Consider the following 22,185-nt stretch of genomic DNA (forward strand, 5'->3'; position numbering starts at 1 on the left):
AGCCGGTGTGACGTCATCACTTGACGTCATGTCACCTGACCTACTTGAAGGTCACTTGAAGGTCAATCGTGGCCACCGCCGGGCGTCGGGCGAAGGCCCGAAACCTAGGTTAATATGCTTCGCATAAAAGACACTTCTATATCACGCACCTTTCGATGCCTTTCACTGCGTTCATGTGTTTTTTTCTTTGCATTTAAGGTAGCGTTTATTTTCTGTATTCAACTAACATTCCTACTATGTTTTCATTGTTATTTTCCCACCCTCTTTAGCCTTTGGGCTACAGTATATTTGAAATAAATAGATAATTTAATACTACAATATAGATACATAAAAAGGTAATATAAATAGGTAACATAAGCAAATGGACGGAGACAGCAAAATTTGTTTTCAACGCCAATTTCAGGTTTCACATCCCGTTTCCGCGATTCCTCACCCAACATTCCAAGGACAGGCTATGCTTAACCCAGCATGTTAAGGTTATGCTTATTTCCTAATTAGTATGCATTCGGGCCGGAAATGGCATATTTCTGTCTAATGCGTACGTGACAGAACCTGAAGTTTCAGTCAATCGTCTCTGTAACACTGACATACGCGTTTAAAAACCAATAGTGTCGCGCATATTCAACTTGCGATGAGCATCGACAGTTTCCAGAAATCATAATGAATGGCTTTATTAGTGATAAATTCGTTCACAGCACGCCTTTTTAAGTGCAGAAGTGATCGATTGCGTAGAGCGATGGCTGGGCAGCTGGCAACAGCGTGGGAAGGTAAGTATTCGTTTACTGATGATGTCCAGGAGAAACCGAAACGCCCTCGCCCTATTGGCAGCACAGCCGGTGGCACACAGGTGGTAGCCGTAGCAGGCACTACGCCATGTCGTGCGAATAGCTGAAAGGGACGTCTTCCGCTCCTGCGCTTGACTGGCTAGGAAAATGTTTCGCCCGTTACCTGAAATTGAAAAAAAAAACAGTTACTCTTCCCAAAATGCGTCCATTCCTGAAAAATAGTTTGGAGTCTAACCTACGAAAAAATTTGAGATCACTGAGGCGACCGCATTGGAGCAATACGAAAGCAAAACGTCCACATGCTATATTGACGTCTGTGACTGTTCTGGCGTCCATGTACTATACAGACGTCCATCACTATTTGGACGTCTAAGTTCATTTTTTCGTGTTTTCTCGCATTTAATTAATTCCTAATTACACCTCTTCAACCATTTTTTTTCCCACGGCAACATTTTATCACACACTACCTGTCACAATCACACTTTCACACCCACACTGGAGCAATGCGAAAGCAAAACGTCCACATACTATATTGACGTCTGTGGCTGTTCTGTCGTCCATGCACTATATAGACGTCCATCACTATTTGGACGCCTAAGTACATTTTTTCGTGTTTTCTCGCATTTAATTAATTACTAATTACACCTCTTAAACCCATTTTTTTCCCACTGCCACATTTTATCACACTATCTGTCACAATCACACTTTCACACACTTATCTTCGGAGAAAGACTTAATCGTGCGGACAAAATTTGCGGACACTTTTTGCTGACGCGGCAGAGCCATAGAATGTTTCCGCATTAATAACGTCACCCAACGCGACAGTGCTAGTTCCAATCCCGACCGGAATCAACTACAGAACCCCGAACCTCTGTTTTATACACCCAGTTGTTTGATGCGCTTGAAACTAGGCATAACAAGAATTTGTTAGTGGTTGACCACATGCAACTTCCTTGGATTTCGAGCGCAGATAAGAGCAAAAAATGCTAATACGATGATGCAACCGATTCCTTTGATATCATAGAACTGTAAATATTTTTCATCATATCTTTATGCTTTCCGCTGCCACTGTATTTTGGGACCCAAGGACTCCTCAAGCCGCCGTACGACGAGTTTTCTCTTGTACAGTCGGGGACAAAAGTCTCCGGACCACGTGTTCCTCTTACGAAGTCGATAGCTCTGCTATTAGTCGGCGGCTGGAGACCACACTTGTGGGGGTAAAAGTTAAATTTTTGTTCTTTCATCTCCACAAGTGCGGTCTCCAGCCGCTGTGTGATAGTAGAGCTATAAGCTTCGTTTGAGGAACACGTGGTCCGGAGACTTTTGTCCCCGACTGTACTCCTGTATGCATCGGTGTTTGAATAAACGCGTGAAATAGTAGGCATTTGTTCCGCTTGAAGCGAACGGAGCCAATGTATAGGGCTTGAAAGGCCGGCCTGAACCACTTTTTCCTTACAAAAACATTTTTAGACAGTCCACATACTGTCCATAGGATTCTGTCGATAAAGTCTATAGACTATCTATAGGCAAATCCTAGAGAACGGTCTATAGGCAATACAAACTTTATGGACAGTCTATAGACAATCTATAGATTTATGGCCGTACACTTTTAGTATATTTTTGTCTATAGACAGTGTATGTACTATGAATAGACAAAAAGAAATATCTATAGGAAGGCGATAGAATCTATAAGAAGTCTATGGACTGTCTATAGACCATTTTTATAAGGGTCATAAGGGCACACGGCTATTGCGGGAAAATAAAGGCCGACCCCCTCTCTGAGGCCTGACTTTAGGCACGCTTTATCGGACACCTTCAACCGGCCCGGCATTAGGTGATTCACCAGGGTCCTTGAGCGTCAAGCCGTGGCTATCTGAGAGCGGACTCACCACTTTGTACTCCGTCAGTACATCGGGGTACGTGATGAAGACTTGGCTCAGTTGAAACGAAGTGTACTGCGTGTTTAACGGTGCAGTGGACGCCTCGTCGGCGTACGAGTAAGTGAAGCCGTCCCTGTACATCTTCAGCAGCACTACGGCCTGCCCCGTCGCTGTCGGGGGCAAGGAGACGATGTCACTGTTCAGAAGCCAAAATTTGACCCTGCAAAGAAGAGGGAAGCCCGATGAGCTCACCGCGCTCTCTGAGGCAGCCACATAATGCCGGGATCATCATCAGCAGCATCCTGACTACACACACTGCAGGGAAAAGGCCTCTCCCATGTCTCTCCAATTAACCCTGTCCTTTGCCAGTTGCGGCCCCTGTATCCCCGCAAACTTCTTAATCTCATCCGCCCAACTAACTTTCTGCCGTCCCCTACTACGTTTGCCTTCTCTTGGAATCCACGTCGTCACCAATAAGGACCACCGGATATCTTGCCTTCGCATTACATGCCTTGCCCAGACCCATTTCTCAATCTTTATTTCGACTAGGATGGCATTAACCCACATTTGTTCCCTCACCCACTATGCCTGCTTCCGGTATCTTAACGTTACACCTATCATTTTCCTTTCCATAGCTCGCTGCGTTGTCCTTAACTTAAGCTGAACCCTCTTTGTTAGCCTCCATGTTTCTGCCCCATAGGTGAGTACCGGTAAGATACAGATAATGCCGGGATATGATCGGCTTATTGCCTCGGGACCCATAGGAAGAGGAGGATTTTTAAAATCGCCCTCTGCCGCAACCCAATAATCGACTTCAAGGCAATTATCACCATGCCACAGAAATTAAGCATTCCCAGCTTCGCGGAACTTTGTTAGAACACTAGAAGTGTGTGATGAGAGGCTAGTTGGTAAGACATACTGAAGACACAAAACTACGCAGGAAACAGGACACAGAAAAGAAGCAGACAGGACGAGGACTACGCTCGTCCTGTCTGCTTCTTTTCTGTGTCCTGTTTCCTGCGTAGTTTTGTGTCTTCAGTTTGTTAGAACAATTTGATTTTCGCAGACACTTCCCAGCTAAAAACGTATCCACGACTTGCGGTGCACGACATGATGGGACACAGAGAAGGAAAGGACCGCGCGAATAAGAAATCTTTTTGATTTCCGTTAAACATAAGGCTCATTGGTAGGTAACCATGACATGCATTGCGATCTTCTCTGCGCGCTCGTTCGCGCCGCGTCCTTTCGTGCCCTGTGTCCGTCCTGCCCTCACTGTGTTTCTTGGCAACCTACTATTAGTACGAGACCTATTCGATAAGCTATAATAGAAAAAAAATAAATATCTATAGCAGGGCAATATAGTTTATAAGAAGTTTATAGACATTCTATAGACCACTTTTGTAAGGAGCACGCACTTCCTAATTTAAATCTATCACCACCGGAGGAGGTAGGAGGATGCGACGGTATGGCTATTGCTACCGGAGAGGGCAAGCGTTGCAGGGGTAGTGTCACGTGATCGGATGACATATTGGAATAAACAAATCTATAAATCACTTTATGGCCCCGAGAGCGATTGGAATCCGCGGCGGCCCTAACAGATCGGCTTTGCTCGTCGCTGCATTAGACCACTAAGCTATACTGCCGCTCTTTTGTTATTAATTCCCTTGATTGCCTACAGGATCCTACAATATGTCCACAAGAAGCAGCAGCCAACCAATGACTGACTTGGGAAGGCTAAAATTCTCTAATGATGTTTAACGTCTCAATATGACGGACCCTGAAGTTTGATAACTTCAATATACCTTGCAATTGCTTTTTCAAAATACCATCTAACTGGCCGTACGTCAAGATCTGCATGACGCAGCGCCGTCGTGCTCCTTCGTAAAAATTGCGAGGACACTTTGGCAACTAAAGTGTTGAGAGACGAAAGCCGAGGACAGTATGCCGTGACGACTTCCGGTGGATGTGACGTCACACCGTTCCCGTGGCTATATCGAAACCCAAATTATATATCTTTCAGGGATATTAAGTGTTAATTACGCTTCATTACACATTTTTCTATCTATGTTGACATAAATCTTGTGACTTGTGTTGACACAAGTCGTTATCTGTGCGCTGCTTCCTTGTTTCGTGCGTTCCACTGTGTATACCTGTGTCTTCCTGTCAATGCGCAGTATACCTGCGTATAATACACATTTGAAGTTTTTTATATATGCATGTCTACTGCGTTGGTGCTTTGTCCTCAAATACACGTTTATTGGGTGAACAACACAATTGACTTTCTTGTACCTCAAATTATGTACATAGATGCGCATTGCGTCAATGTTGTTATTCTTTGCTTACTTTGTGAATGCTTGGGCTGCTGTTTCCCTTTTTTTGTATTTACCTGCATTTATGCGCTGTGTTACTGTATCAACCCCGCCACTGTAATGCCAAATGGCGCTGTGGGTAAAAGATAAATAAATAAATAAATAAATCCGACATTTATCCGACCATTCTATCACAATTTTCTCTATGCCGTGACGATTTCCAGTGGATGTGACGTCACACCGTTCCCGTGGCTATATCGACGTCCGCGATATTTCGATGCAGTTTCGACATTCTTGCCTATAATTACTTAACTAATTAATCTACAGTCATCAAAATTCGCTTCTAGGTTCATTTCTTCCTCCGCCATCAGAAGCAACCATTGGTTTTCTTCTATCTTTTTTAGTTCCCGAGTTAAACGCATGTGGCACGTTTTGTTAACGGATGGACGACAGTATGAGCCATTAAAGGTTTTCGTCTTAATACATGCAATCCCAAATTCATGGTACGATCGTAAGGCACACCATCCTCGTTTTCAATCTCGAGGTATCGAATGCCGTGTGGCTAAAGCGGAAAATTTTTCTTGAGTCCTTCCGACAAAGACCCAGTAAAATTCAGGGGGACACTTTGTTGGCCTAAAGTGCGGTGATGCTGTGTCACTGATGTGTGGTAAAGATGTTAAGCTTTGCCTCTAAAAGTGTAACGCGACAGCGTCTTGCAACGCTGCCAGGGAGTCCACAAAATGCCATCGCCAGTTTGCTCGACGGTAAATTGGCTTTTGAGGAAAGGAAATGTATCTGTCTCACATATCTCGGTGGACACCTGGACCTCGCAAGACGAGCGCATAGAAGCCATCATCAGGAAGGCAACAAAGCGAGCACTGGACCTCCCGGTGGCTACCTCCAACGCCAAACTGAAGGCGTTGGGAGTGGTGGTGGTGGTGGTGAAAAACATTTATAATGCAATAAATATTTACAGAGAGGTGATTGGGGTAGGCCCTATTGGCCCTTTCCCCTAACAATACTAGGTGGAGCCCCTATTCCGGGGCCCCATTGGCAAGCAACGCCGCCCGCGTCCGGTGAACCAAGGCCTTTTGGGTCTTAAGGTCCTGGCAGCCGAGCAGGGCCGCCTCCCAGTCCTCTCTGGTGGGGTTGGGGTTGGGGGGGATAGATGGGTTTGACTGACACGCCCAAACCATGTGGAAGGTGTCAGCCACCTCCCCACAGAACTGGCACGTGCCATCAAAGTGGTAAACTCCTATCAGGAGTTGCGGGTGGTGGTGGTGAAAAACTTTAATATGCAAAAAGAGTTTGAGGGTAAAAAAACCCTGCTACATGGTCGGTATCCTTAGTCCGGGACACCGCACGACGAGGCCCCGTCTCGCGCCCGCTTTACTAGAGCCCTTTGAGACTCCAGTGTGGAGCAGTTGAGGAGGGCAGTCTCCCATGCCTCTCGGGTGGGGGTGGGGTGGGGGAAGGGGGAAGGTGAGGATTCTGAGTACATGCCCACACCATGTGAAAGATATCGCAGATCTCTCCACAGTGCGGGCAGCGCCCATCTGTGTTCGGATCGAAGAGTTTTGCTATGGCAGGACAGAGAAGAGTTCCTGTCTGCAGGCGCCGCAGAGTTCGCTCCTCCGCCTTACTCAACCCCTTGGCAGGTACTGGGTAGAGACGGTGGCTGTCGCAATAATGAGTTAGGATTTCGCGGGACCGCAGAAGCGGTTTATGAGCTTCTGAGCCAGGAGAGCTAGGATGAGGAGTCCGGTGTGTGAGCGCTCGGGCGGCCGCATCAGCGGCCTCATTGCCTCGTAGACCCTGGTGGCCAGGAGCCCAGATCACTTTTGTGCGAGTTGGATCGGCGGGAGTGCGTCTTAGAATTTGGGAGGCAAGAGGTGATATTTCGCCTGCAAGATAATGTTCACAGGCCCGGCGAGAGTCTGTGAAAACTGTTCTCGATTTTGGATCGGCGGCAGCGAGAGCTATTGCGACTTCCTCCGCTCGTGTTGAATTTGGGGCCCGAAAAGATTGCCCATCGAAATTCATTCCCCGGTGGACTACGGCAGAAGTGAAGAATCCCGTGGGCGACGGCCCTGTGATGTCCACGTAGTAGACGCACTCTTTACATCCATACTGCCTCTCAAGCGTGCGAACCCGCGCTTGTCGTCTGCCTTCATGTGAAGCCATGTCCATGTTACGAGGGAGCGGAGCGACCAAGAGCATCTGGCGCCACAGCACCGGGATGTTCTCCGTCCCCTCTGGTATGCATGTGTGTTGGATGTGTAAGCGGTTTAGCAGGCGGCGCCCAGGAACCGTCTGCGATAGCTGGGTATATTGGTTCACGAGGTGGGCCTCCCGCAACTCCTGATAGGAGTTTACCACTCCCAACGCCTTCAGTTTGGCGTTGGAGGTAGCCACCGGGAGGTCCAATGCTCGCTTTGTTGCCTTCCTGATGATGGCTTCAATGCGCTCGTCTTGTTGTTTGGTGGTGCGTAGGTAGAGCATCCGGCTGGTCACGAAGGCATGGGCGAGCCGTAGCGCGTCCCTGCCCCGCAGACCACCCCGCTTGTTGGAAACACGGTGGATCATGCGCCCTACCTGTTCACCTATGCTCTTGAGTTTCGCTATAGTAGAGTCCGGCTTAAGTTTGTTATTGATGAACAGACCAAGGATCCGGAGCTCTGCCACTTCTCTGATGGGACCGCCCGACAGAGATATGTGTATAGACGTGTTGTCCTTGTGGTTTCTCCTAACGTGTAGAAGCTCTGATTTGGCGGGAGTACATTGGAGACCACAGTCGGCAGCATATGCATCGACTATGGAGGCGGCCTGCTGAAGGCGGTCCTCCATCTCCCCAAGGCTCCCCTCGGTGGTCTTGATTGTAATATCGTCTGCGTAGAGTGCGTGTTTTGTGCCCTCCACCTGAGCCAGTCGGCCGGGCAGGAGCATCATGGCGAGGCCCACCTCGTGAACCAATATACGCGGCTATCGCAGGCGGTTCCTGGGCGCCGCCTGCTAAACCGCTTACACATCCAACACACATGCATACCAGAGGGGACGGAGAACACCCGGTGCTGCGGCGCCACATGCTCTGTTACGCTCCGCTCCCGCGTAACATGGACATGGCTTCACATGAAGGCAGACGACAAGCGCGGGTTCGCACGCTTGAGAGGCAATATGGATACAAAGAGGGCGTCTACTACGTATACATCACAGGGCCGTCGCCCGCGGGATTCTTCACGGCTGCCGTAGTCCACCGGGGAATGAATGTCGATGGGCTATCTTTTCGGGCCCCAAATTCAACACGAGCGGAGGATGTCGCAATAGCTCTCGCTGCCGCCGATCCAAAATCGAAAACGGTTATCACGGACTCTCGCCGGGCCTGTGAACATTATCTTGCAGGCGAAATATCACCTCTTGCCTCGCAAATTCTAAGACGCGCTCTCGCCGATCCAACTCGCACAAAAGTGATCTGGGCTCCTGGCCACCAGGGTCTACGAGGCAATGAGGCCGCTGATGCGGCCGCCCGAGCGCTCACACACCGGGCTCCTCATCCTAGCTCTCCTGGCTCAGAAGCTCATAAACCGCTTCTGCGGTTCCGCGAAATCCTAACTCATTATTGCGACAGCCACCGTCTCTACCCGGCACCTGCCAAGGGGCTGAGTAAGGCAGAGGAGGGAACTCTGCGGCGCCTGCAGACAGGAACCCTTCTCTGTCCTGCCATAGCAAAACACTTCGATCCGAACACAGATGGGCGCTGCCCGCACTGTGGAGAGATCTGCGATATCTTTCACATGGTGTGGGCATGTACTCAGAATCCTCACCTTCCCCCTTCCCCCACCCCCACCCGAGAGGCATGGGAGACTGCCCTCCTCAACTGCTCCACGCTGGAGTCCCAAAGGGCTCTGGTCAAGCGGGCGCGAGACGGGGCCTCGTCGTGCGGTGTCCCGGACTAAGGATACCGACCATGCAGCAGGGTTTTTTAACCCTCAAGCTCTGTTTGAATATTAAAGTTTTTCACCACCACCACCATCGCCGTAACAGGAAGGGAGGAAGATGGAAGTGAACGAAGACACCGTATTCACTAGACGCGCCTTTGCTCACTCCAAACCATCGAGCTGGCATGGAGGAGTGGTTACCGTGCTCGTCTCGCACTCTGGAGACCCTGGTCCCATTACCCCACTCGACCGATTTCCTACTCGGTTTTATTTATTTATCTGGTCTGACTATAAAGGTTAATTAGGCTAATTGATTAATTAACTAATTAACTAAACTCAGTCCCACTTGGAACATCACTATACCATCCCTTTAATTGGTTGCACGGTTAATAGCCAAAATGCCATTGGCCCAGTTTGAAATTCGCGCACTGCGACGTCACGACCATTTCGACCAATTAAAAAGCGTGACATTTCTGTCGACCACTCCTGCTTACAACGATGAGGCATTAAAGGCTTCTGCCTTAAAATCATTTGTAAGTTTGCGCTCGTCCCGTACCCTGTCTTGTGTGTGTCTTGTGCGTTTTGCGCAGCTACCATGTCTGAAGTATTGAACCAACTAGCCCGACAACATGTTCTACTTACTCTCTGCCAGCTGGCCACTTCCCGTTGTACAGAGCGTAGGCTCCCACTCGGATGTACACTTCGTTTTGATAAAAGGCAAAGTTGTTCCGCGAAAAGTAGCCGGAATTCTGGTCAGGAGAGAATGGCAAAGATTAAGACGAGGTTCGCGAAATTAAAGGCGCGCTTAATTCTTACAAAAGAGTTTTAGACAGTCTATAGAGTGTCTATAGGCTTCAGTATGTGAAGTCTATAGACTGTCTATAGACAAATCCTAAAGAACAGTCTATAGGCAATACAAATGCCATAGACAGTCTATAGTAGGATACAACTTAAAAAAAACAGCAGTTGCTAACATTGGGCCGTGGTCCGCGGCGTCCTGTATTACTCCGGTGGCCATTCGTAACTGTCAACGAAATCAACTTTTTAATGTCTGATTATGCCAAACAATCCACGTATCAAAATTTCAGAGGTCATAATTTTTTTCTTGTGCTAAGCTTCTTGTTTACGTAACAAGAAACGTTAAACTAATGGACTACTTTTTCATCGCGGAGGAATTCTGTGCGCGGAGGCTGAATATGGGCGGAGCTTCACTGCAGACTTAAGTTGTATCCGACTATATAGACAATCTACAGATTTATGGCCATACACTTTTAGTAGACTTTCGTCTATAGACAGTCTATAGACTATGAATAGACAAAAGAAGTCAGTAGAGAAAGAAGTCTATAGGCTGTCTATAGACCATTTTTATAAGGAAAGTCTCCTTACGTGCGGAAATGCGAAAGCATTCCGAGTTCCGTTGCCTCCTCTCTTACTTAGTGATGTAATTAATAAATGATGGTAATTTTAGTTACTTAGTTACTCAAGCGATTATTTATTTTACTTATTTATTTGGGAGATACTGCAGTCTCGGAAGACCAAGCAGGCGGGAGCATACAGATACAAATTTTAACATAGCAGTGCTTTCAGAAGCATACTTGAAACCTGAGCTTGGTTCAGGATAAGCAGGCTCTAAAAAATGGCATGCACAACGCCTTATCAAGAGCGCAAAAAAACACACCAGAACAAAATTACGGTAAGATTATACATTAGTTACAAAGGCTTACGCAAAAAAAAACGATAAATAGAGTAAGTAAAAAGAATCACAATTATATCCCAAAGAAACCTTAAGCGTGTATTAGTTTAATAATTATCGATTTTGATTAATGATCCAGAACCACCAATTATTATTTATCACTAATGTTATTAACAATTAATTCATTAAAATAATTTATTTACTTGATTGAATGGATTTGACAGTTAATAATTTTCCTCCTCTAACGAACTTCCAAGGAAGCCGCATAATTTTCCTTTCTCTCCGTGTGACAGCTTCCAAAGTAATTAAAATTTAAATTGAAAGCTGAAAATCGGGTTGGAGGAAAGGAAATGACGCAGTAACGGTATCGCATATCACGGTGAACACCTGAACCGCGCCGTAAGGGAAGGGATAGAGGTTTGGTTTGGTTTATGGGGTTTAACGTCCCAAAGCGACTAAGGCTATGAGAGACGCCGTAGTGGAGGGCTGCGGAAATTTCGACCGCCTGGGGTTCTTTCACGTGCACTGACATCGCACAGTACACGGGCCTCTAGAATTTCTCCCCCAAAGAAATTCAACCGCCGCGGCCGGGATCGAACCCGCGTCTTTCGGGTCAGCAGCCGAGCACCATAACCACTGAGCCACCGCGGTGGCATGACGCGTGAAATAATCCACTTAAAGCGAAAGATAAAAAGGTTAAAGAAGCGGCGCTTGCATTTAGATCATTTAAAGGATTTAAAAGAAGGGCTTGCACGCACAGTACACTCTTCGAAAGAACACTATTTTAATACAGTGCTTCCAAATTTCATTGCAGAGGAACCAAAAAAGTTTTGGAATTATATAAGCGAAAAAAAGAAACTAGTGCCGCAAATTTTGGTTGATGCTTCTGTAGTTACCGATCACGGGGATATTGCGCATCACTTCAATGACTACTTTCACAGTGTGTTTTCAAATTCCGGTGCTTTTCCATCCAGTGACGCAATGTTTGGCCTCTGTGATGTAAATTTTATTTCCTACCTTGGCGTAGTTTCAATGCTACTGAATTTAAAAACTAAATCATCATGTGGTCCCGACAACCTTCCTAACGCGTTCCTGAAGCGATATGCTGAGTCTGTTGCAAAGTTTCTAGTTACGTACGTACGTACGTACGGAGGGTACGTACTCAGCTCCTGAGTACGTACGCCAACAGCGACCTCAGCTCCTGAGTACGTACGCCAACAGCGACCGCCGGGAGAGCGCGGAGCGTACCCTGTCCTCTAGAATTCAGCTTCCCAATGAGGGTGTTGCCATGTACGTCGAGGATGTGACGCGTCTTTGCCATCGCGCCGATCCGGCCACGCCTGAAGAAAAAAAGCTGCGGCACCTCATGCGCGGCGTGAAAGACCAGCTCTTTTCCGGCCTCGTGCGGAACCCGCCCAACACCGTCGCGGAGTTTCTGGCCGAGGCCGTCCACATGGAGAAATTGCTGCAGCAGAGATCGCAACAGTACGCCCGGCAACTGCGTCCGTCGTCGACACTGTCAACGTTGGACCGATTCGACCATGATCCCAGGACGAATCCGGACTCCCTTCGCGAACTAATCCGTTCAGTGGTCCGCGAGGAGCTGCAGCACCTTCAAGGAACCTTTGCCCCTCGCGTCGATTCCGTCACCAGCGTCATCCGCGAGGAAGTCCGGCAGGCCCTCAGAGCACCAGACGCTGCAGTTGTGCCGGCGCCGCAACCGACTCCATACGATCCCGCGCCGTACCCGACTACGGTCCAGCCAGTCACGTACGCGGACGTCGTGCGCCGCGCGGCCCCATCTCCTGGGCCTTTGCCTTACACCGCACCATTGGTCGCGGTGCACTCTGCCCAGCCGACTCCTTACTGGGCGGATCGGCGCCAGGCACCGCGGAAGACAGACCTCTGGCGCACTCCGGATCAACGCCCGCTCTGCTACCACTGTGGTGAGGCCGGCCATCTCTACCGGCGGTGCCCCTATCGCGCAATGGGACTACGCGGTTTTTCTGTCGACAGCCCCCGTCCACGCCCTGGAGAGCGCCCTCAAGATATCGCCGAGTATGTCACCCGCCAGCGTAGTTCACCATCTCCTCCGCGCCGCGAGTCGCGATCGCCCTCTCCACGCCGGTCTTCGCCCTCTGGGTCCCGTTTCGCCTCAGGACAACGTGGTTCCTCGAGCCCTCGTCGGGAAAACTAGCTCCGGCGGCCTTTGGAGGCGAGGCCGCCGAACGCCGTTCCGACGCAAAGCTTCCACCGCCGCAGCAACTTAATCGCCCCGACGTCGGATGCCGCAACGCTGCGCAGTTTTCCCCGACGCGCCTTTCGACTCGCCGCGATGCCCTAACCCCAATCGCCGACCCGCTTCCGCCGCCGCACGTACCCAATCGCCCCGACGCCGAACGCCGCATCGCCGAAGAGTTTCCCTCAACCCGCCGTTTGAATCGACCCAACGACGCAACCCCAGTCGCCGACCAGTTTCCGCCGCCGCACCAACTGAGTCATCCACAACAGCCATCGACGGGCCGCGCTGAAGGAAGGGTCTCTTTGGATATCCCTGTTCTCGTCGACACAAAGGAGGTTAGCGCGTTGGTCGATACGGGCGCAGATTACTCTATCCTTAGCGGACGGCTTGCGACGGCCCTGAAAAAAGTGACGACACCCTGGGACGGTCCCGACATACGCACGGCAGGCGGACATCTTGTCGCACCACTCGGCATGTGTGCGGCCCGGGTTACGGTTCGAGGCTGCACATTCGTTGCCACGTTTCTCGTTCTCCGCGAATGTTCTCGCGATGTCATCCTTGGCATCGACTTTCTTCGCGAGCACGGTGCGATCATAGACCTCCCGAACCGCTTGGTGACGTTTTCTACCGCAATGGCCACAGAAGAACCAGCGCACCAGGGTTCTCGGTCCGCCCTGCGAGTCGCCGACGATAACGTTACGGTGCCACCACGTGCCAGCATTCTCACGAGAGTTACCTGCGACGAGCCACATAGGGGACTCCGGCTTGTCGAGCCTAATGTCTCCCTCGTACTCACTAAGGGGGTTGCGGTGGCACGGGGCCTTGGATCCTTTCATGAAGGTTGTACAGAGGTCCTTGTCACCAACTTCTGCAATGAACATCGACATCTGTTCCGTGGCACAGCCATCGCTTACGTCGACCATGTTCAGGAAGTGGCCGAATGCTTTGCTTGTGCGGAGGACACACCTGAAGCTGACGCCGAAGCGGTCACCAGCGTAGACATAAATCCTGGCCTTCCACCCACTGAAAAGAGGCAACTCCAGGACCTCTTGCGGGAGTTTGGTGCCTGTTTCACGTCGTCGTCCAAAGTGCGCCAAACGTCGATCGTTAAACACCGCATTATCACGCATGAAGGAGCCCGACCCATCCATCAGCAGCCCTATCGTGTGTCCCCTCGTGAGCGAGATGCTATTCAAACACAGGTCGAAGAGATGCTCACAGACGGCGTCATCCAACCGTCAAGCAGTCCGTGGTCGTCTCCTGTCGTCCTCGTGAAAAAGAAAGACGGGACACTACGGTTCTGCGTCGACTACAGGAAGCTGAACAGTGTGACCAAGAAAGACGTGTACCCGCTACCGCGTATCGACGACTCCCTCGACCGACTTCGTCAAGCCAAGTACTTCTCTTCGGTCGACCTCAGAAGTGGTTATTGGCAGATAGAAGTTGATGAGAGGGACCGTGAGAAAACCGCATTCATTACACCGGACGGGCTGTATGAATTTCGCGTCCTCCCATTCGGGCTCTGCTGTGCTCCTGCCACGTTCCAAAGAATGATGGACACCGTTCTCACCGGTTTGAAGTGGCAGACCTGTCTTGTTTATCTTGACGATGTCATCATTTTTTCCGCAACGTTCACGGAACATCTGCACCGCCTCAGGACTGTCCTCAAAGCCGTTCGATCCGCCAACCTCTCCCTCAAACCAGAAAAATGCCACTTTGGGTTCACCGAACTGAAGTTCCTCGGGCACGTCATTAGTGCTGACGGAATCCGCGCTGACCCAGAGAAGCTTGCTGCCGTTGCTGCCTTTCCGGTCCCCTCCCAGAAAAAAGCAGTCCGACGTTTTCTGGGCCTGTGCTCCTATTATCGCCGCTTCATTAGAAACTTCGCCCAGCTCGCCAGCCCTCTGACTCTCCTAACCCGTGATGACACGTCATTTTCTTGGGGCAACGAACAACAGACTGCCTTCGACGAGTTACGACGCCTACTCCAATCACCGCCCATCCTGGCACATTTCGACGAAGATGCCGATACGGAGGTGCACACGGATGCGAGCAACGTCGGTCTTGGCGCCGTTCTAGTTCAGCGGCAAAACGGTGTCGACAAAGTAATTGCCTACGCCAGCCGCGCGCTGTCGCGTGCTGAGTTGAACTACTCTACCACGGAAAAAGAATGTTTAGCGGTAGTCTGGGCCGCCGCCAAGTTCCGCCCATACCTCTATGGCAGACCGTTTCGTATCGTCACCGACCACCACTCGCTGTGCTGGCTGAAAAATTTAAAGGACCCTTGCGGCCGCCTAGCACGTTGGGCATTACGCCTGCAGGAATTCGATTTCACCGTCACCTACAAGTCAGGCCGGAAACACACCGACGCTGATACCTTGTCACGCGCTCCCGTCGAACCTCCTCCGCAAGACACCACCGACGATGATAGCTTCCTTGGAGCGGTCAGCACATCTGAGCTCGTTTCCAGACAGCGTGCCGACGCCGAGCTCCGTCTGCTCATCGAACATCTCGAAGGTGGGTGCCCTGAGATACCACGAAACCTAGCTCGTGGACTATCGTCGTTCTGCCTGCGGAGAGGGGTGCTTTATAAAAAGAACTCTACTTCAAGTCCGACCACTTACCTGCTCGTCATACCGTCTGATCTGCGGGATGAAGTCCTCCTTGCCTGCCATGATGAACCGACTTCCGGCCACCTTGGAGTTACCCGCACCTTATCCCGAATCCGGCAGAACTATTACTGGCCCAACCTAACTTCAAGTGTCAAGCATTATGTCCGGACATGCCGGCAATGCCAGCGGCGAAAAAAACCCGCGCTCAAGCCTCCTGGACTGCTTCAGTGCATCGAGCCGCCACAAATACCATTCGACAGAGTCGGCATGGACCTTCTGGGGCCATTTCCTCTCTCGTATTCCGGCCACAAGTGGATCGTAGTCGCCACAGACTACTTGACCCGCTACGCTGAAACGAAGGCCCTGGCGCGAGGTACTGCCGCCGAAGTTGCCCACTTCTTTATGCACGACATCGTGCTTAGACACGGCGCCCCATCGGCCGTCATTACTGACCGAGGCAAGGCGTTTACAGCCCGACTCCTACGTGACATCTTAGCGCTTAGCCATACTGCTCATCGACCGACAACAGCGTATCATCCCCAAACCAATGGTCTAACGGAACGGCTCAACAAAACATTGGCGGACATGATCTCGATGTACGTCGACGTTGAACACAAAGCCTGGGATGAGGTCTTGCCGTACGTCACCTTCGCATATAATACCGCGACGCAGGAAACCACCCAGTTCACCCCGTTCCGTCTCGTGTATGGCAGGGAGGTCCGCATGATGCTAGACGCCATGCTGCCGTACGGCAACGCAGAGCTTCCCCCTGAAGCTGGCCACTTCGTGGAGCAAGCAGAGCAGGCCCGTCAGCTGGCCCGCTTGCACATCAAGGACCAGCAATCCGCCGATGCCCGACACTATAACCTTCGGCACAGGGACGTGCACTACGAGCCGGGCGACCACGTGTGGGTGTGGACACCAGTGCGCCGCAAGGGATTGTGCGAAAAGCTTTTAAATAGGTATTTTGGCCCGTACAGAGTCCTGCGCCGCCTGAACAGCGTCAACTACGAAGTTGTCCCCCATGGAACTGTGGTCGCCGGCCCTCAGCGTCAACGGCCTGAAATCGTGCATGTAGTGCGCTTAAAGCCGTACTTTTCGCGTGACTGAGCGCTGTGTTCACGCTGTTTCGTACCTTTTCCCCTTACCCCACGTGTGAACTTGACCCTCCCTGCATGTCATCTAGAGCGCACTGTATAATTCACCTCACCCCCAGTCTTTTTTTTTTTTGTTCCTCCTCCCCTCACTGTACATACCCCATTCCACATCGAGACGATGTTTGCTTTCGCGGGGGGGAATAATACCACGCGCCTAACGCGCCGCGTGGCCTCCGCGCTGAGTCGAAGACGACGACGAAGCGGCAGTGGGCTCTCGTGGCGCGCTGTTCTGTTCTGTGTCGTGGAAGCTGGCTCCATAATTAAAAAAGGGCTCCCAGTCTTGGGTTCTTCTCGACGTCTACCTTCACGGCTCCTCTGGTCGTGACAATATATTTCGCATTTCATTACTTCATGGACGCCTACCGAGCGACTGGAAGATAGCCAGGGTTGTGTCAATGCACAAGAAAGGTGACCGTACATTATTACAAAATTACCGTCAAATATCGCTTACGTTACTACATATTATTGGCAACCAGATTAATGAATTTTTACATGCGCACGCAGTCCTCTCTAATTTCCAGCACGGGTTTAGAAAAGGATACTCAACAATTACACAACTAGTGACAGTAATACATTCACTCGCTTCATGTCAGTAATACATTCACTCGCTTCATGTCTTGATAAGAACGGCCAGATTGATGCAATATTTCTTGACCTCAGCGAAGCTTTCGATAGAGTTCCCACGGCAAAGTGATATTAAAACTCAGACGCATTGACCTCCCGAAAATTTTTATCATATGGATATCAAATTATTTAACCAATAACTACCAATATGTAGCAGTTAATGAGCAGCAATCAGGTTGCCTTCCAGTCGGCTCTGGCGTGCCCCAAGGAAGTGTGCTCGGGCCATTATTATTTTTATTGTACATTCGTTATACAATCCAATTCAATCCAATCTAATCCAATCCAATATGCTAATATGGTAGCTACCGGCCTCGCTACGCGACGGGCTGAAAGTGCAACTAGTATTGCTTTCGCAATAAAAAGCTCCGCTTTCTTTTAACTACAGGCTAGGTTCGTCGCCTTTGCTGGAAGAGACTAAATATAAGTATTTGGGTACTACTACTAACACTTTATCATGAAATTTACATATAGATAACATCTGCTCTCCGCACTCCGCAAACTATACTTCCTAAGAAATAAGCTTAAAACTTCTCCCCCTAACGTAAAATTACTTGCTTACAATTCACTAACTAGACCGAAACTCGAATACGTGCGCGTTGTCTGGGACCCGTTTACTAAACACAATATCACCCGCCTGGAAAAGGTACAGAGAAAAGCTGTAAAGTTTATTTACTCTAAATTTTCCCCGTATGACTCACCCTCTGAAATAGTGCAGGTTAATGGTATTCAAAGTCTAGCACAACGAACAAAAAATTTACGTTTGGAATTTTTTTACTTGCTTTGGAAACAAGAATTAGCTATTAACCCTGCCCCATATCTGTCACTTTCAACGTCGAGGTGTACACGCCACCATTATCCTAATTCTCTGACGCCGTATTTTGCACGAACAGATTTATTCTATTTTTCACTTTTTCCTCGTGCTGTAACCGACTGGAATGATTCTTTATTGCCTTTCGCCACACTTTGATGTTTACTAACTTTGTTATTATTGTTTTGTTTGCCATTTTACCCACCCTGCTTGGACCTGTATAAGGTTTGCAGTATTGAATAAAGAAGATGAAGAAAGAAAAGACTCTTCCCATTGCTAACTGCATCAAGGTATTATGTTTTACAGTGGGAAACATACCTCCGTTGCCAAGAGTAAGAATTCCTCATATTTAGTGATATAAATCTACTCCGAAACTTGGGCACAATATGTTGCTCCCGACAGGGTGTGCGCTAGAGAACACTAGAGGACGTCTGACTTCCTTTTATGCGTAGCATATTGCAATCACTCAGTTCAGCCCTTGGGCGCGGCCGGGCAGCCACCAAACCACGTGACGTGACGTCACCAAACTATGTGCAAAAAGAAAAAAAAAACAAAAAAGAAAAGAAAAAAGGACGGCTGAGCATGGTGGCGGTTGCCACCGCCTCGTTTCAAAGGGGGCGCTCCTATCCATCTATTCATCCATCCATACGTCACGGAGGAAAAGCTGCTGAGAAAATCGAGTGCCGCCGAGCAATACCGCGCGCAAAAAGACCGCGCAATATGCAACGCATTCTTGGCTTAACCAAGCTAAGCCTGGGCATTTTTTTTACTCTTACCCCGCCGCGGTGGCTCAGTGGCTACGGCGCTCGGCAGCTGGCCCGAAAGACGCGGGTTCGATCCCGACCGCGGCGGTCGAATTTCGATGGAGGTGAAATTCTAGAGGCCCGTGTACTGTGCGATGTCAGTGCACGTTAAAGAACCCCAGGTGGTCGAAATTTCCGGAGCCCTTCACTACGGCGTCTCTGATAGCATCAGTCGCTTTGGGACGTTAAACCCCATAAAACCAAACCAAACCAAACCTTTTTACATCCCATATAGGCTTATTCATGTTTAGGGTGTAATACATTTCACCCTGACGAGGTTGATAAGATGACCAAGCTGGGCTGAGGTGGCATGTCAAGGACTCCTACGCTATGCGCGCCCAAGAAATGTACCCTTAGTGAACCTGCACTGTGAGTGGTCCCACTTTACATTCGCTTTTCAAACAGCCTTAAAGAACCTCGCCAGCTATCGCGTTCTCTGTGCAAAAAAACAGTTTGCTAAACTTTGCATAGTCAGCTTCTTTCTGTCCCAACACGTCACAATGAAGGCACTTGTTTCTTGCTCAGCTGAAATAAAATACCCACAAATCCCACACCCGTGTACTCACCAAGACTGCTCGGCACACATCTTCTACGGTCCAGTGAACCTCATGGAACACGAATGGTGACGACTGTTTGGAGTTTGGGTTCGTATAAAATACGACAAGCTTGTCGAGGTCGTGTTCTGGTTTCAGGGCGTCCCTATCAATGAATAGCTGGCCGTCCAAGTGTACCTGAAAAGGCCAAAGCACCGGGTAGCAGCCAGGGCTGACCACGGTACTCGAAGAAAGTATCTTCGATACCCATACCCGATACCCTCAAAAACTGTATTTCCGATACCGATACGAGATACCAAAATTGATTTCCGATACAGATACTCGACGCTGTGTCGGCAATAGTTGGGTACACAACTGAAATCGTCAATATTAATAACGCTGGTGATATGATTTGATAAGTTACATTTCTCCGTGGTTTCTCCGTGCCTTTCAGCCAGCTCCGTGGAGGCTTTGCTTTCGCTTTATTTTGTTTTTAGGTTTCCATGAATAAATAGTTTCATTCGCAGATAATATAGCCGCAAAATAAGCCCGCAGAAATAAAAATACGCGGGGACTATTCGCTACTACGGACTTCTACTTATTACTCCGCCGATGGCAGAGCGGCAAGCCGCCACGGGACTGGGTGAAAGGCACTCCACGCGTTGGTCGACTCCCCCCACGGTACGGGGGAGAATTAAAAAAAAAAAGGCGGGAGCCGGACGTTAATTCGATTTAATTAGGTAAATCGGCCACACAGGGCAATAAATCGGAGTTTCTAAGAAAGCACGGAACGTGCAGATCGAGTACCCGCGGAAAAAAGACAAATTCAGATTCCTCTTCAGTGCACCTTTAAACGAATCCGGCCGCATGGGTTTCTCCAATTTCTTTTGGCTTTACTGTTGGCGCAGCTGGTTTGATTAAAGCTTTAGCATTGGAAAGAAGCCATGCTGGCGTCGAAACGATCACCTTCGTAAACAGCCAAGTGATTTTTTTTCTTTTTTTTTTGCGGTAAGCACTGTATTTCAGTGTCTTCAAGCTTATATGTTTCAAGTTTGTGACGCTAGCCTACATTTTCGTTTCACTTTTCCGTTGCAAGTTGTTCGCCAAAGCTGATATGAGGGTCAGCGCTACGTCGATCACGCTGGCTTAAGAACGATCGATTTCTAACCCGCAGGCCCCATGGTACACAGCACATATCAAATGCATATCAAGCAAAAAGAAGCGCCGATATCGCACTGCTAAACTGTCTTCCAGTAAACCACATTGGGATGCACATAAAGCAGCGGCTAACACCTACGTAACAGCACTAAAACAAGCAAAAGAGAAATTTCTAACACCTTGCCATCCATGCTATCATCGAACACTAAAAAATTCTGGCACATTATCGGCCCACCATCTGACGAATCTACCACTTTGGTAGACGAGTCAGGGAATCCAATTCCGAGCAGTTCATGCGCTGCGGTCCTCAACAAAACGTTTGTGAAGAATTTTTCCCATACTTCAGGCGTTAACCTACCTGTCGCCCATCAGTATAATTTATGTAGTTATGTCTCCTACATATACTGACCCATCCGGTATTGCTAAACTTATTGACGCCTTAAAATTTCATTCGTCACCCGGCTATGACTGTATCAGTGCCAAAGTTTTTATTGCGAAAGCAATACTGCTTGCACTTTTCTGGCATCGATGGTCGTGGCGCCTCCTTACACAGCGGCGCGTCACGTGACCGTGTGACGTCACGACAGAAAGAGAGACGGGGCCCCAGATCGCGTCATCGATGGTGGAGGTACAGCATTACACGCCGGCTGCGCCGCTGCCGAGAAAGGGCGCTTGCTAGAGCGGGATAAAACGGGGGGAGGGGGCTGCAGATGCGCTCCTCTCAGTGCGCTATGTTGGATGATGTGTACAAGGCGAGGCTGGAACGATCTACTGTGGCCAAGCGACGGCGCCGCGCCGAAGAAACAGACGAAGAACGGGAAGAACGGCTAGCTAAAAAACGTGCGTATGCAGCAGCCTGGCGAGCACGCCGGTCAACATCGCTTGATGCGGGAGCATCTACAAGTGCAGGGCCAAGGTTAATGAGTGGTGTTAACGGTAGCGAAACTATGGAGATAGCCAGTTTGGAGAGAAGTTTCATGGACGCTCTTAATGCCGAAGATACTTCAATGGGTGAAGAATCTATGAATAGTATGGAACGACTCAATTTCAACAGAGGAAAACGCCGTGCTGAAGAAACGCCGGAACAGAGAGAAGAGCTGAACCAACCAGCTGAACCTAGATGAACCAGCTGAACCTAGGCGCAGCCAGGGAGGTATTGCTTTCGCAATCTTCCAGGCTTAACCAAGCTAAGCCACAGCCAATTTTTTTAAATACTGTTGCCTGTACTTCTACACTACTAACCAAGATTTTTCAGCAATCTCTCGATACCTTAACACTGCCCACACAATGTAAAATCGCGAAGGTGGTTCCTTTATAAAAATTAAAAATTAAAACGTCACCTGCGAATTATGGTCCCATCTCGCTTACCAGTACATGCTGAAAATTATTAGAACACGTAATTTTCACAAAGCTTGTTAATTTCATTGCGACTAATTGTTTCTTCTCACACGCAGAGCGCGGTTTTCGGAAATCATATTCATGTGGTACCCAACTTGACTGCTTCCCTAACAAGGTTCACCTTATTTTAGACTGCGCATCAGAGGCTGGTTTTATTTTATTCGACTTCTTTAAAGCTTTCGACAAGATATGTCATCGTTTATTAATTTTAAACTAAATCTACTGAACACTGATCATAACGTCTTGAA

General features: G+C 49.1%; 1 protein-coding gene across 1 annotated transcript in view; it reads right to left on the minus strand.

Annotated features, from left to right (window-relative positions):
- Nucleotides 1-924: 924 nt before the first annotated feature.
- The window catches only part of LOC149349028 (uncharacterized), a 28,077-nt gene continuing 6,816 nt past the window's right edge, over nucleotides 925-22,185 (minus strand). Inside the window, exons 4-7 of the mRNA XM_089541885.1 lie at nucleotides 19,415-19,579; nucleotides 9,552-9,658; nucleotides 2,675-2,885; nucleotides 925-948 (exon numbers count right to left, since the gene is read on the minus strand). Of these exons, the coding sequence (XP_089398011.1) occupies nucleotides 925-948; nucleotides 2,675-2,885; nucleotides 9,552-9,658; nucleotides 19,415-19,579 (507 nt within the window). The remainder of the gene's footprint in view (nucleotides 949-2,674; nucleotides 2,886-9,551; nucleotides 9,659-19,414; nucleotides 19,580-22,185) is intronic.

The sequence above is a fragment of the Amblyomma mixtum genome, chromosome 4 (genome assembly GCF_055824585.1).
Source record: "Amblyomma mixtum isolate Tamu chromosome 4, ASM5582458v1, whole genome shotgun sequence".
Classification (NCBI taxonomy): domain Eukaryota; kingdom Metazoa; phylum Arthropoda; class Arachnida; order Ixodida; family Ixodidae; genus Amblyomma; species Amblyomma mixtum.